This window comes from Drosophila takahashii, chromosome X (assembly GCF_030179915.1).
Source record: "Drosophila takahashii strain IR98-3 E-12201 chromosome X, DtakHiC1v2, whole genome shotgun sequence".
NCBI classification, from domain to species: Eukaryota; Metazoa; Arthropoda; class Insecta; order Diptera; family Drosophilidae; genus Drosophila; species Drosophila takahashii.
Window position 1 is genome coordinate 21,680,423 of NC_091683.1, and position 12,902 is coordinate 21,693,324.

The 12,902-nt window shown below is 39.2% G+C and overlaps 2 protein-coding genes across 3 annotated transcripts; one reads left to right on the plus strand and one right to left on the minus strand.

The window, feature by feature from the left end:
- The first annotated feature begins 71 nt into the window (after positions 1-71).
- Positions 72-7,175, plus strand: LOC108065580 (modifier of mdg4). Of its 2 annotated transcripts, none has more exons than XM_017153593.3 (5): positions 72-745; positions 1,631-2,282; positions 2,784-3,020; positions 3,087-3,236; positions 6,081-7,175. In XM_017153593.3, the coding sequence occupies exons 1-5, from the start codon at positions 476-478 to the stop codon at positions 6,425-6,427; spliced, it is 1,656 nt and encodes a 551-aa protein (XP_017009082.2). In that variant the 5' UTR covers positions 72-475; the 3' UTR covers positions 6,428-7,175. The 2 variants fall into 2 exon arrangements, with proteins under 2 accessions (XP_017009082.2, XP_017009083.2); XM_017153594.3 differs by lacking the exon at positions 6,081-7,175 and adding an exon at positions 4,085-5,467 and having other exon boundaries at positions 74-745.
- Positions 7,176-7,525: 350 nt separating this feature from the next.
- On the minus strand, positions 7,526-12,712 carry Shmt (serine hydroxymethyl transferase). Its single transcript, XM_017153595.3, has 4 exons — positions 12,501-12,712; positions 12,194-12,413; positions 9,785-9,984; positions 7,526-8,875 (listed from the first exon to the last, which is right to left on the minus strand). Exons 2-4 carry the CDS (start codon positions 12,401-12,403, stop codon positions 7,669-7,671), a joined length of 1,617 nt encoding a protein of 538 aa, XP_017009084.2. The 5' UTR covers positions 12,404-12,413; positions 12,501-12,712; the 3' UTR covers positions 7,526-7,668.
- Between the last annotated feature and the right edge of the window lie 190 nt (positions 12,713-12,902).

Sequence of the window (12,902 nt, forward strand, 5' to 3'; positions counted from 1 at the left end):
TCGCCGATCTGGCAGCACTGTCAGGACGCCACCTGGCGGTCCGAGTGGCAGTCCCCTCAAAGTGGCAGCCCGGCGCAGGGTTGCTCTGAAATTGGCAAAAAACAAAATGGAGGCGTATAATATTTTTGTTTGGCATAGAATATAAAAAATCCCGAATTTGTGTGTGCGAGAAGCGCCGTAAACAAAGGCCGTAAAAGCGGACAAAACAGGGCAGTGCGAGCGGTTCTTGGAACGGTTTGATCGGCGCCCGCTGGAAGGGAACCAGCCGCATCGCGTTGGAAGTGCAAACAAAAAAAAAACAGAAGAAACCGGAGGAGTTCGTTCCACTGCATTCGCCACTCTTTGCTTTGCTTGCCCCTTCGCGGGAATTACCGCTAATTGGATTGGACTGGAAAGCGGCGGAGGAGGAGCGCGGCGGGGAAGAGGGCTAGGAGGGAGGATAGGAGGAGGCGAACCGCAAAGAGAGGACGCCGCGATGGCCACCACCCAGCAATATTCGCTGCGGTGGAACAACTACCTGCGCCACCTCACCTACTCCCTGGACAACCACCGGCTGAACGATGACTTCGTGGACGTCAGCCTGTGCGTCGATGGACGCAGGATCAAGGCCCACAAGGTGGTGCTCTCCTCCTGCTCCTCGTACTTCAAGGAGATCTTCAAGGAGAACCCCCATCCGCACCCAGTCATTATCTTTAAGTTCATCAAGTTTGAGGATCTCAACTCGATCATCGAGTTCATGTACCAGGTGGGTTCTCTGTGGATTTCGATCAAGGAATCAATACAATACCTTGTAACGATGTAATCTAAGATCCTGTGGAGTTTCATGGTGTTCTCCCTGAGGAAACCCAAGTTATGAAAGGTTATGAAAGTAATAGAACTTTCTGATAAATAGATTTCCTTTAAAATATCTTTGCTTTATGTGAAATAAGATGGTTTGAATACAACATCTGGTAGAGTTTCATGGTGTTCTGCCTGAGGAAACCTATGTTATGAAAGGCAACCATGAAATATAATCATCCGATTCGAATAGAACTTTCTGAAATAAAGTTTTCCCTAAAAAAATATTCTTGTTTTATGTGAAACAAGATGGTTCGATAGCCTACTTATTTTCAATTTACTTTTCAAAAAACCTTTAGAGAAACCTTATAAGTGTAGGCTTAATTACACGTTATTGCCAACCTAATTTTAAAGTGCAATAAAATGATTACTTTAAAGTCCTCAAAAGCCTATTAGATATATTTAGAAAACTGGAAAAAAAATTTTAAAGGGCTATTAATAATAATTTCATAAATATGTCATATATTTAAATGTTCCGAAAATATAAAATGTATTTGGATTTTTATCATAAATATGTCATATATTTAAATGTTCCGAAAATATAACTCTATAAGTATTTTTGAAGGGTTATCAATAAAAATAATAATAATTTCATAAATATGTCATATATTTAAATATTCCGAAAATAGAAGGTCTATTAGGATTTTTAAAGGGCTATCAATAATAATAATACAATTTTCATAAATATGTCATATATTTAAATGTTCCGAAAATAGAAGATCAATTAGGACTATATAGGACTTCCTTTCCCCAGTTTACTTCTGATCTGAACTAATTTTCCCTCCATTTTCAGGGCGAAGTCAATGTGCAGCAGGAGGCGCTGCAATCCTTCCTGCAGACCGCCGAGTTGCTGGCCGTCCAAGGACTCACCGCCGAGGAGAAGGAGAAGCCGCAGCTCCCGGTGGCGCCGCTGATCAGCGAGCACAAGCTGATCAAGACCATACCGAGCACCATACGCGCGGTCAACGAGCAACAGCAGCAGCAGCAGCAGGTGGCCAATGTGGCCCAGGCGCAGACGGCCACGCAAACCATCGAAATACCCACGGCCACGCTGCTGCAGGCGACCACCGCCAGCCAAGTGCAATCGCAGGTGGTGGCAGCTGCCGCAGCGGCCGCCCAGCAGTTGCAGGTGCAGCAGCAGCAGCAACAGCATCACCATGTACAAACCACCCAGATTCAGCACATTCAAGTGCAATCTGCACCGCCCCCGCAACAGCAGCAGCAACAGCAGCAACAACAGCAGCAACAACAGCAGCAGCAGCAATCCCAGCAGCAACAGACGACGCCTGTGCAGACGCAACACCTGACCATCACCAATGCGGTGGCCCTGCCGGCGGCCAGTTCGGTGAAGAAGCGCAAGATCACCTTCTCCGACGACGATGACAACATGTACACCACCGAAACCGTTGACTATGCCGTCAAGGATGAGCAGACCATAGTGAAAAGTAGGTCTAAGGGTTCCAACTATTATCTATCTACTAGAGTCCTGCATGAATGGATTCAATGAATTATTTTGAATTTTTTGTTTTATGTGAATTAATTAATTCGAATTTTAAGTTTAATAGAATTGAATGAATTTTGGGTTTAATAGAATTAAATGAATTCGAATTTTGAGCTTAATAGAATTGAATGAATTTGAATTTTGAGTTTAATATAATTGAATGAATTTTGAGTTTAATAGAACTGAATCAATTTGAATTTTGAGTTTAATAGAATTTAATTAATGTATGGCATTAACATTGATTTGTAAAAATTTTCCACTTTTTGTTAGCAAAAGAAAGCACAACAAAAATCTGGCAAATTCAAAAAATGCATAAAAATTATCCATTCATTCATTCAATTTGAAATGAATTAGAAAACCATTTAATTTTTATGGTATACTATGATAAAACAAAAATCTACTATCTACATTCCTAATAATTCACTCTGATAATCTCCCTTTTTAGCTGCCGAGATGACTTTCCTGCGCGGCGCCGTCAAGATGGACATACCCGACTATATTGTGGGCGAGGTGGATGACCGGCTGTCGGACGGAGCCACGCCGCAAACGTCGCAGGACGCCACCACCGGAGCGGCCCAGAATGTGGCCCAGTACTCGTCCGAGTACGAGATACTCACCGAGTCCGAAATGGAGGAGAAGTTCCAAGCGGATGCGGACAACACAGAGATTGCCATTGAGATGAGTGAGTGACTGAGTTAAAAGAATAAGGAATACAATTATTAAAACTGTTATTATTGCTCCATTTTAGCCCGATTGCTGGGCACCGCCAGCGGGACGGCGGGCGCGAATTCCGGCCAGGTGATGGAGGATGCGGGTGGCGGCGGTGCGACGACTGGTTCCTCGACTACGGTGTCTGTGACGCCGGTCAAATCGGACAGCAAGGCCAGCGGGACGAACGGTGAGTCTGAAGGCCATAGATTTAGGTTTGGAGTCCAAAGAGCCCTGCGTGAATCATTCAATTTTTGTTTTATCATAGTATGCCATGAAATTTATGATTTGTTTAATTTAATTCTGAATGTTTTTCTAATTCATTTGGAATTGAATGAATCAATGAATAATTTTTATGCATTTTTTGAAATTGCCTGAGAACAAAAAGTGAAACATTTTTAACAAATCAATGTTAACTGCTTAGAAAATTAAAATTCATGCAGATTTAATCTCAAAATATGGCCCTTTCTTCTTCAAAAGAAATATGGAGTTCATGCCATTCATTTCTATTAAACTCAAAATTCAAATTAATTCATTCATATAAAATAAAAAATTCAAAATAAATTATTGAATCCATTCATGCAGGGCTCTACTTCAGATTTAAGAACTTTCAAGGGGTTTTATTATCGTCTAGACATTATAACAGAGATTTTTGCATGTACACACAAAAATGTATTTAAATGAATGTATTTCTTTTTAATTTCTTGAGTTTACCCGATTTTAATTGGTAGCTAGAATAGAATTTACATATTTCATAAGTTTCTAATTTAATTATTTTTATTTCCCTGTATTTTAAGTTAATTTAATGGCTTTGAGTGGTTGTGGATAAGCCTTAAATTTTGTGTACCATAATATCCTCCGTAGTTAATTGTTTGATCATTTACCCATATGTTAAATGTTACATATTTATTTATCCATTAGTTGTTGTGGTTGTCGAATATGTCTCCAAAAAACAAAAAATGCCAAGATAATTAGAGAGCGCGAAAGCATAGAGTTAGACTGTTATATTGATTGTACGTATTTTCTGTATATTTTTAGATTCGCCCAATAATAAGTGGACAGAATGTCAGTTTTGCAAAATGGTTATAACCACGGTTAATCTTTGGAGACATATTCGCACCCAACATACCCCACAACCGCCGCGCAAGTGCGACCTGTGCAATAAGAATTTCAAGAATAAGTACAGTCTGCGGGAGCACATACGCATCTCGCACGAGCAGAAGGTGTCCATCAAGACGGAGAACTGATGCGTGCTCATCAGCCTCGGATCGATAGGATATATGCTTAAGGGAGAGAGATATAGTTAATTACGTCCAGCTTAGCGAGAAGCCAACCAACCAGCCAGCCAACCCATTTACCCTGTGTTCCCATCAAAGGCCCCCCAAAAAAACAAAAAAACAAAAAACTAGCCAAATTTGTCAACTCAAATGCAAAGCAGAATGAAGTACATAGCGTACGTTTTGGGCACTCAAATAGCCCTCGATGTTGTTTAGCCCCCAATATATAGTTCTATATATATAACCCCATGATAGCCACTAAGTCAAGTCAGTCAGTCAGCCGGAGAGTGGAGCTGGTAATCATCCCGTCGTTGACCAAGCCATGTCATGTGTCCACGTAATACGTACATGTACCACTTGTATTTTAGTCCACAACTTGCTTTAGTTACTTCCTTATATCGTATATAGTTAGTTGGCAAAGTACAAGCCCTTAAAATCCATTGACACAACCATTATGTATATATAAACACACACTGAACCGAAAACACAGGAATCTTTGGAGATTGCAGCTCAGATAGAGTGATAATATATAAAAAGAAAAGCAGTACAGATCACGAGGAATAGAATTTTTAAGTTACCTTAAATCACTTTACTTAGTTGTGGTGCCCGAAATGTATTATTTTGTTCTTAAAACTCTGATATTATTCAGTTTTGTATATAGAGCTAGGCGACTTAACATACTTTTAGAAACTATCACCCCAAAAAAAAAGGGATTTCTGTGGCAGCGCCAAAATAAATTTAAACCGATTTAATTCCCGAAAAAAGCTCTGTACTTTGCTCACAAAAACGAAAAAGAAAAATACCCCTTGTGTACAAATTTACGATACGATAAATAATACCCAATTATCCAGCGCGCTTTTCGACCATCTGTGTTCAGCATTAGAGCGTTGGCAGTTGAATGTAAATTAGCTAAATTAGTTTTAGTTTTAGTTTAAGTTTAAGCCGCCCTCCACCCAAAAAATTTCGATCGGACATAGTTTAGTTTTTTTGGTATAACTTAGTTGAGTAGCCCACACGAGCCAAGTGAAAACGGAAGTCACTAGGATTAGTTGAAAGTATTTTCCAAAACAAACAAAAAAAAAAAGAGAAAAAAAGAAGAAAAAAATCGAAACCTGTAGAAATCCTCTCTAAGACAAACTCAAAACGCGGATACATACTAAAGATAATCTAGTTAAATGGATAAAAAAAAAGAAGAACTCATACGTATTACTTAACGATCCACATATTGATCTATGTATACACATATAGTTAATGTTAAATCTCTAAATGCCCAAAGTTCGGACTGCACCGTAATCGTTTGGAAAATCCAGATTAAAAAATACCAACCCACCATCCAATATTTTTCCCCACTTTTGCTTAGGATCTCAAAGGAAAGAAAATGTAAAGATGGGTTTTACGGCCCAAATGGGACTGGGATTTGGTCAGTCCGGTCAGTTGGGCATCACATAGTCCATAGGGATTATTATCGGAGATTCCAATTCCACCCCAAAAACACTAAGTCTAAGAAATGTGTATGTAGATTGATTTAAATGTACACACATCAACGAAATGAAACTAAATTAATCAATTTAATTCGTTTTGCTAGAAACAGAGAAAAGAAAGAGACAGCTGCAAAGGGCGCGAGAGAGAGAGGGAGAAAAAATAAAAGAATACATGTAAACCATTCAAATGTTAAATTATTTGTTTACTGGGTTTTAAAAAGGGGTTTTTAAACTGCTTGGCAAAATGATCTTATTAAAAATTTATATTTCTTTCAGCGGCAATGAAACAGGAACCGGGAACTGAAGCTAGCAGTGCCGCAGAAGCCGTCGAAAGCGGACGAACTGCACCGCCAGCGGCTGTTAGTGATGAGGAAAACGCCCAGGACACCGGTCTCGCACCACTGAGCTGCAGTTTCTGCAGCAGACACCTCAAGTCGGTGAATGCCCTACGGCGACACATTGCCTCCCGGCACTCGGAGATCCAGGGAAAGGAGCACGAGTGCTTCATCTGCATGAAGAGCTTCAAAACCAAGTGGTCGTTGTCCACCCACAACTCCCGGTTCCATCGCGAAATGGGCTGCTCGACCAAGGGATTCACCAAGATCGAGTATACCGATCACTGAACTAAAGCTCGCCATTAATTAGAATTAAATAAGAGGTTAATACGTACAAGTAGATTGTATTTTATCATATCATAGATTTTGTTGTTTTCCATTTGTGGCAAGTGAGTTGAAGCCATCCTAATCATGCTCACACAATCATTTGATATCGGTTTCTAAATTAGAACCATTAATCATGGGTTTCGAAAATGTTTATTTAAATTTTTTGACTGGCAAAGATAACTTTGAATAAGTCAGTATTTAATTTATAATTTCTGTAGTTTGTACTTTAATTTTGATAAAAACAAAAGTAATTTTAACCAGGGACCGTAAATAATCATTATTTGAGATTTTTATTTTAAAAAGACTACTGTGATATTTTGTTTAAAACGTCAAAAATAACGTTCTTTTTACTCTTATCCACAAAGGATATGCATTTTAACTAATCTGGAAGCCAAATTAACTGTTTTTTGTTCATGTCTATAAAGTGCTAGAAAACCAGTTAAATTGTTGATTAAAATATGTAAAAACCTCAGTAGGCCTTTTAAAATAAAAATCTCAAATAATGATTATTTACGGTCCCTGATTTTAACTATTACTTTCTGTTACTTCACTGTTATATAAATCAATTTTGAAAAGAAAATGTTGTCATTAAACTGATTTGCTAATTTTTAGATTATAGAACCTTTTTACCAAAACCAATTCAATCCTTTGCAGTGAATACAATTTTTTTAAAGGAGTATTGCACTAGTTGACAAAATAATTTTTGAAAATCACAAAAAAGAAATCCTTAAAATTTTGTATTGGTATACATTTTTTTATGTTTTTATAATAATTTCTTTACTTATAAAAATCCATTAACAAAATGATTTCTACCAGGAACCACCATCATGCTTCTTGGTTTATTTTCAAAAATTATTTTGTAAGGTAGTGTTATTAAAAAATAAACCATTTTTCGGAAGAGTAGGGTAAAAGCCTGTTTATAAAACCCAATTCAAGCATTTCATTTGATTTTTGCCTGACTTAATCACTTCTTTTGTTTAAAATTGCCACCAAAAATAATTAATTAGTTCATGTACATACAAACATACTCGAAATTCCAGCCCCAATAAAACCCCAAAGTTATGATATATGTAAATTAAAATGCGTTTAATGACTTAACTACTATTTCACTTGAATATTGTGGAAAATTTGCAATTCATAAGATTTCTTTTTCGTTTTCGAGGGTGCAAATAAAGAGGGTAAAAAAAAAGACGATCAACGAATTAGAGGTTCTCCAGACCGGGCAGCGGGAACTTCCTGCTGAACTGGGCCACTCCCCTGCGGATCTCCTCCACCTGGGCCTTGATCTCCGCATTCTCGTCCAGCGCCTTGTGGTAGTCGGCCAACTTGGGACTGCTGGCCGCTTTGGCCGCCTGGGCGCCCACCTTCAAGGCGGCATCGATGAAGGCCACCACCTGCTCGATGTCCTGCTCGGCGAGACCGCGAGTGGTCAGAGCCGGTGTGCCCAATCGAATGCCCGAAGGATTCAGCGCGGATTTGTCGCCCGGCACTGTGTTCTTGTTGCAGGCAATGCCCACCTCCTCCAGGATATATTCCGCCTTGGCTCCCGTCAAGCCGGCCTTGCGGACATCGACCAGCACCAAGTGGACATCGGTGCCGCCGGTGGCCACCTGATAGCCCCGCGAGATGAGCCCATCGCACAGGACTTTGGCATTCCGGAGCACCTGCGTCTGATAGGCCTTGAATTCGGGCGTCTTTGCCTGCCTGAAGGCGGTGGCAATGCCGCCCACCGCATTGTTGTGCGGACCACCCTGGAGCGAGGGGAAGACCGCCTGGTTGATGCGCTCCTCCAGATCGTACAGGATCTTCTCGCCGTTCGCCTTCGTGCTGCGCACTCCCTTGCGGAAGAAGATGACGCCGGCGCGAGGACCTCTCAAGGTTTTATGCGTCGTCGTAGTCACAATGTCGGCGTACTCAAAGGGCGACGGAATCAATCCGGCGGCCACGATGCCCGCCACATGGGCCATGTCGGCCATCAGATAGGCGCCCACATCGTCGCAAATCTGACGGAATCTCGCATAGTCGAGCAGGCGCGAGTAACACGAGATGCCGGCAATGATGATCTGGGGACGGAACGTCTTCGCCGCCTCCGCCAACTTGTCGTAGTCAATGATGCCCGTCTCCGGATTCACCTTGTACGGCATGCTCTCGAAGAAAATGGACGTGGCCGAGATTTTCTTGGTGGGCGTGAAGAAGCCGTGCGTCAAGTGACCACCGTCGGGCAGATCCAAACCCATAATTCGGTCGTGGGGACGACAGACGCCCGTGTAGACGGCCAAATTGGCCGGAGATCCCGAATAGGGCTGCACATTGACGCCCCACTTGTCGTCCTCCAGGTTGAACAGCTCGCGACCTCGCTTCTGGGCGAGCAGCTCCACGCGGTCGATGAACTCGTTGCCTCCATAGTACCTGGGAATTGCGAGGAATTGGGATTAGTTCGGGATCGTTTTAGTATAGTATATAAACTATTAGAGCTAAAAAATATTTATTATTCAAGAAAAAGTATAATTTATATACTATAAGAGTTAAAGAATATTTATATTAAAGAAAAAGTATAATTTATATTTAAAAAACTAAAAATCAAGGATCTATGAGGATCCAAGCCCTATCAAACAGATCTATAGAGCCCACTAATAATATAATAATACGGGTATATAAATATTATATAATATGACATGATAGGTATGTATATGATAAGATAAAGGTTTAATATTTAAGTATTTTAAAATCCGGAGTTGAAAAATAAAATAAGATGGGTCTGTAAATATTATATGATATGACTTAATAGGTAAATTAGCTTTAAAATTTAATTATTTCAAAATCATTATAATATTGGATAAATGTAGGTAAAGTAAAATATATCTACAGGTTTAGAAAAGGGGAACACGGTCACTCAAATTATATTTAATATGAGTTGAGTAGTATAGGAATAACTAAAAATCATGGACTAATAAGGATCCGATCCCTATTATACAGATTTATGGAGCCCATTAATAATAAAATAATATGGGTCTATAAGTATATTATGATAATATGTGATATTATATTTGATAGGATAAAGGTTTAAATATTTCGAAATGCTTATAATATTGAATTAAAGAAGATAAAGTAAATTATATATAAAAGCAAAGGATAATATGTAATACGAGTTGAAAAATACAGGAGTAATTAAAAAGCATGGATCGAAGAGGAATACAAAAATAAGTAGAAAGATTGATATCAGATCTATAAATCCGACTGATAAAATGTAAAATCGTTCCATAAATATTATTATTATATATTATTATATGATTATTACTATATATGATCTACACTCACCTCTTGCCGGGATATCCCTCGGAGTACTTGTTGGTGAGGCAGGAGCTCAGACTCTCGAGCACCGCCACCGAGGTGAAGTTCTCGCTGGCGATCATCTCGAGACCCTCGCGCTGGCGCTCCTTCTCCTTCTTGATCAGATCGGCCAACTCGGGATCTCCCTGCTCCAGCGGGGTTTGCAGCATCTTCTGATCGGCCATGTTCTGTTCGTAATTAAGAAATATACTGGTTATTATTTTATTTATATATACTATATAGACTGCAGTGCAATGCGATGCGTTTGGCAAGACGATCGCTGGGTTTGTGCGGACTATGGAAAAACGATCCCTGCCTGGTCAGCTAAGCGCATGTTTACATTTCATTTCGAAACAACAAAAATATTTATGTTCCCGCGAGAATTGCGAAAATCGCAAACAAATGTGTACAGGTTCAATGGGTTCAAATAGCATTGGAAAAGTTCTGTTGATAAGGCGGCGGACGAAGCTATCGCCAAGCGGAGATTAGCCATCGATGCACCATGGCAACCACTTGAGGCGGGCTTCTTTCTCGATTAGATTGGCCAAAATAAACGCTTAGGTGATATAACACCCGTAACACCCATTATTTTGGGTCATCAATCGCCCGGGCTCGAAAATGCGACCCCCCATGGATGGGAGCGAAGCTATTTGCGTCCCGCTTATCGCTCTATTTGTATGTCCGTCCGTGTCCCACCGTCTGGGTCACGAGTTCAAGTCCCCGGGCGATAAGGACACTGCGTGCCCCCTTCGGGGCTGACGCACTTCGGAAAGATCGGGAAACATATAGGTAGTCGAAACAAGCCAAGAAAAAAATCAGAAATACAAAAATTAAAATGGGAAAATTAAAAAAAAATTTAATTCATATTAGCCGATTATAATAAATATTTTTTACAGAACTGTATATTAAACTGTAAAACTATATGAATACAATTCTCATTGCTTTACAATTATTATTTCTTAATTATATTTCTTAATTTTGTTAAGGACTAACATTTAATTTGTGTTTTCCTAACATTAGTTAAAGATAGAATGTAAAAAATAGGTTCAGAAATGTGGAAGTGTTAATAACCCTAATAACTTTATTTAAATTAAAAAAAAAAAACCAACCTTGAAAGGCGTAGTAAATAGTTCAAAGTTAAATGGAAATATGCCAATACAAAAAGGGAACAAAACTAGTTTACAAAATAAACCAATTTAAATAAGCTTTAGATGTTGGCAAAAACAAATGAGTTTAAAAAAACACTAAACACGTGAATTTATAAGATCATTTTTTACAACTAAGATAAATTGTGGGCAATAATAAGTTTTACTCAAAAGGTTTTTAGGTGTTTTTAATTTGTTTAGCTTTAATAAGTTCTTAATAGACTCTTTGACAATCACTGGACGATTTTGAATTTGGCACTTGCTATTCACTACAAAAATTAATTGGATACACAAACTTTAAAAGTGAGTTTTGAATGCACGATCTGGAAACAGGTAATTCCCCTTAAATTGAATGCTAATTTCTGGCCACGAGTCAAGTGCAAAATATTGTGCGAAATATTTGCCGGTATACCTCCATATGTACGTATATCTACCCACACACTCTTCCATTGGCTATGGAAATTCGATTTAATGGTCATTGCCAGATGTTTTTTTTAGTGATATCAGTGTTATTGTGTGAACAAGTGCAAAAGAGAAGAACAAAAACACTGTTTGATAGGGCCAAAAAGCCAAGAAATTCGAGTAGGCCTAAACGAGTTTAAGGCTGGCTAAAAAACATTAATCAAAAATAATAAGGCTTGGCAAAGCGGAGCTTTTAATACCCTACCTTATATCAACGTTACTACCTAATATAATAAATACCTAAAGGCCTCCAAATTTCACTTTTTTTTAATTTATGATATTTACAATAGATAAAGAGATCTAAATCACAATCTTACTACTATAAATATAGAACCATCTTCTATTAACTTTGCTAACTAATATAGAAAAATGGTTATAATCAACCGAAAATATCTGAAGATCTCCAAAGTTTTATTTTTTTTTTAAATAATGATATGCACCGTAGATAAATAAATCTCTATCATAATCGTACTACTATAGATATAAAACCAAAACAGTTTAAGCGATGATAACTATTTTCCGGGGTGGAAGATAACACCACAAACAAACTACTTTCCACAGTTGTTAAACTCCACGTAAGGGTAGAATTTTAAAAGAAAACACATGGTTTGAATGAAAACGAAGCACATGGGCAGAACTAGGGGTAAACAAGCCCCTCTATAAAGCCGAACCACTATTTAAAGCGCCGATCCCTGGGAGGCACTACTCCCTCCTGATGTTTACTTCTTAATTGCTCTATTTAACGCGAATTTAGCTGTTTTCTTTGTACGATTTCCTATAGCTCACTCACCTTTAAAGCGCTCTGTTTGCAGTCCGAAAATCGTCTGATCGCCGAGAATAATGCCGATGGCGATAGCGTCTGATTTCTGGCGGCGACGCGAGTTAAAGCTCCGCTCAGCTTTCTCGAGGCGAAGTTAACCGGGTTCTTAACTTGGGTGTTCAGGTCCCGACTAAAGCAAAACCGAAGCTTTTGTGGCAGTGTAGAGCGCGCCTGCTGCATGTCTATGGATCTGGTAAGAAGTGAGGATATTTATAAAATAAAAATATATTTATAAATATTTTTTATAGATTTTTTTCCGCCTTTTTGTAACACTCACACGGCTGCGTTCGAATCGGAACTGCCGGAAAAAAACAAGCGTCGCCGCCGAGGAGATGGAAACGACTGAACTCAGCTGATAAGCGATTAAGATAACCCCTGACCCGTAACCCCGTGATAAGGCCGCCCAAGAGTTCCACTGCCTCTGGTCGTTATCTCTTGGCCAGCATCCGAAATTCCAGAATTCCACAAAAAATCAAAAACACGCGTAACGACGTAAACAATGTTTACTAAGCGGTATCAGCTGTTTGGATTGAGTGGTCGGATCGATGGATTTAGGAGCTTTCGCGACGGTCTGGCAATGCTAACTGCAATCAACTACTTTTTAAAAGAAATTTTGAATTTATAGCCATAACTGCACTTTGGGTAAGCTGCTAAATTGTTAAAAATTCAACAACAATTT

What these genes read in the sequence shown, in the direction of transcription:
- LOC108065580 (XM_017153593.3), top strand. Translation starts at nt 476, where the DNA reads ATGGCCACCACCCAGCAATATTCGCTGCGGTGGAACAACTACCTGCGC. An exon ending in AGAGATTGCCATTGAGATGA is followed by an intron (nt 3,021 to 3,086) that starts GTGAGTGACTGA and finishes GCTCCATTTTAG; the next exon opens with CCCGATTGCTGGGCACCGCC. An exon ending in CAAGGCCAGCGGGACGAACG is followed by an intron (nt 3,237 to 6,080) that starts GTGAGTCTGAAG and finishes TATTTCTTTCAG; the next exon opens with CGGCAATGAAACAGGAACCG.
- Shmt (XM_017153595.3), bottom strand. Translation starts at nt 12,403, where the DNA reads ATGCAGCAGGCGCGCTCTACACTGCCACAAAAGCTTCGGTTTTGCTTT. An exon ending in GCAAACAGAGCGCTTTAAAG is followed by an intron (nt 9,985 to 12,193) that starts GTGAGTGAGCTA and finishes AATTACGAACAG; the next exon opens with AACATGGCCGATCAGAAGAT. An exon ending in GAGGGATATCCCGGCAAGAG is followed by an intron (nt 8,876 to 9,784) that starts GTGAGTGTAGAT and finishes CGCAATTCCCAG; the next exon opens with GTACTATGGAGGCAACGAGT.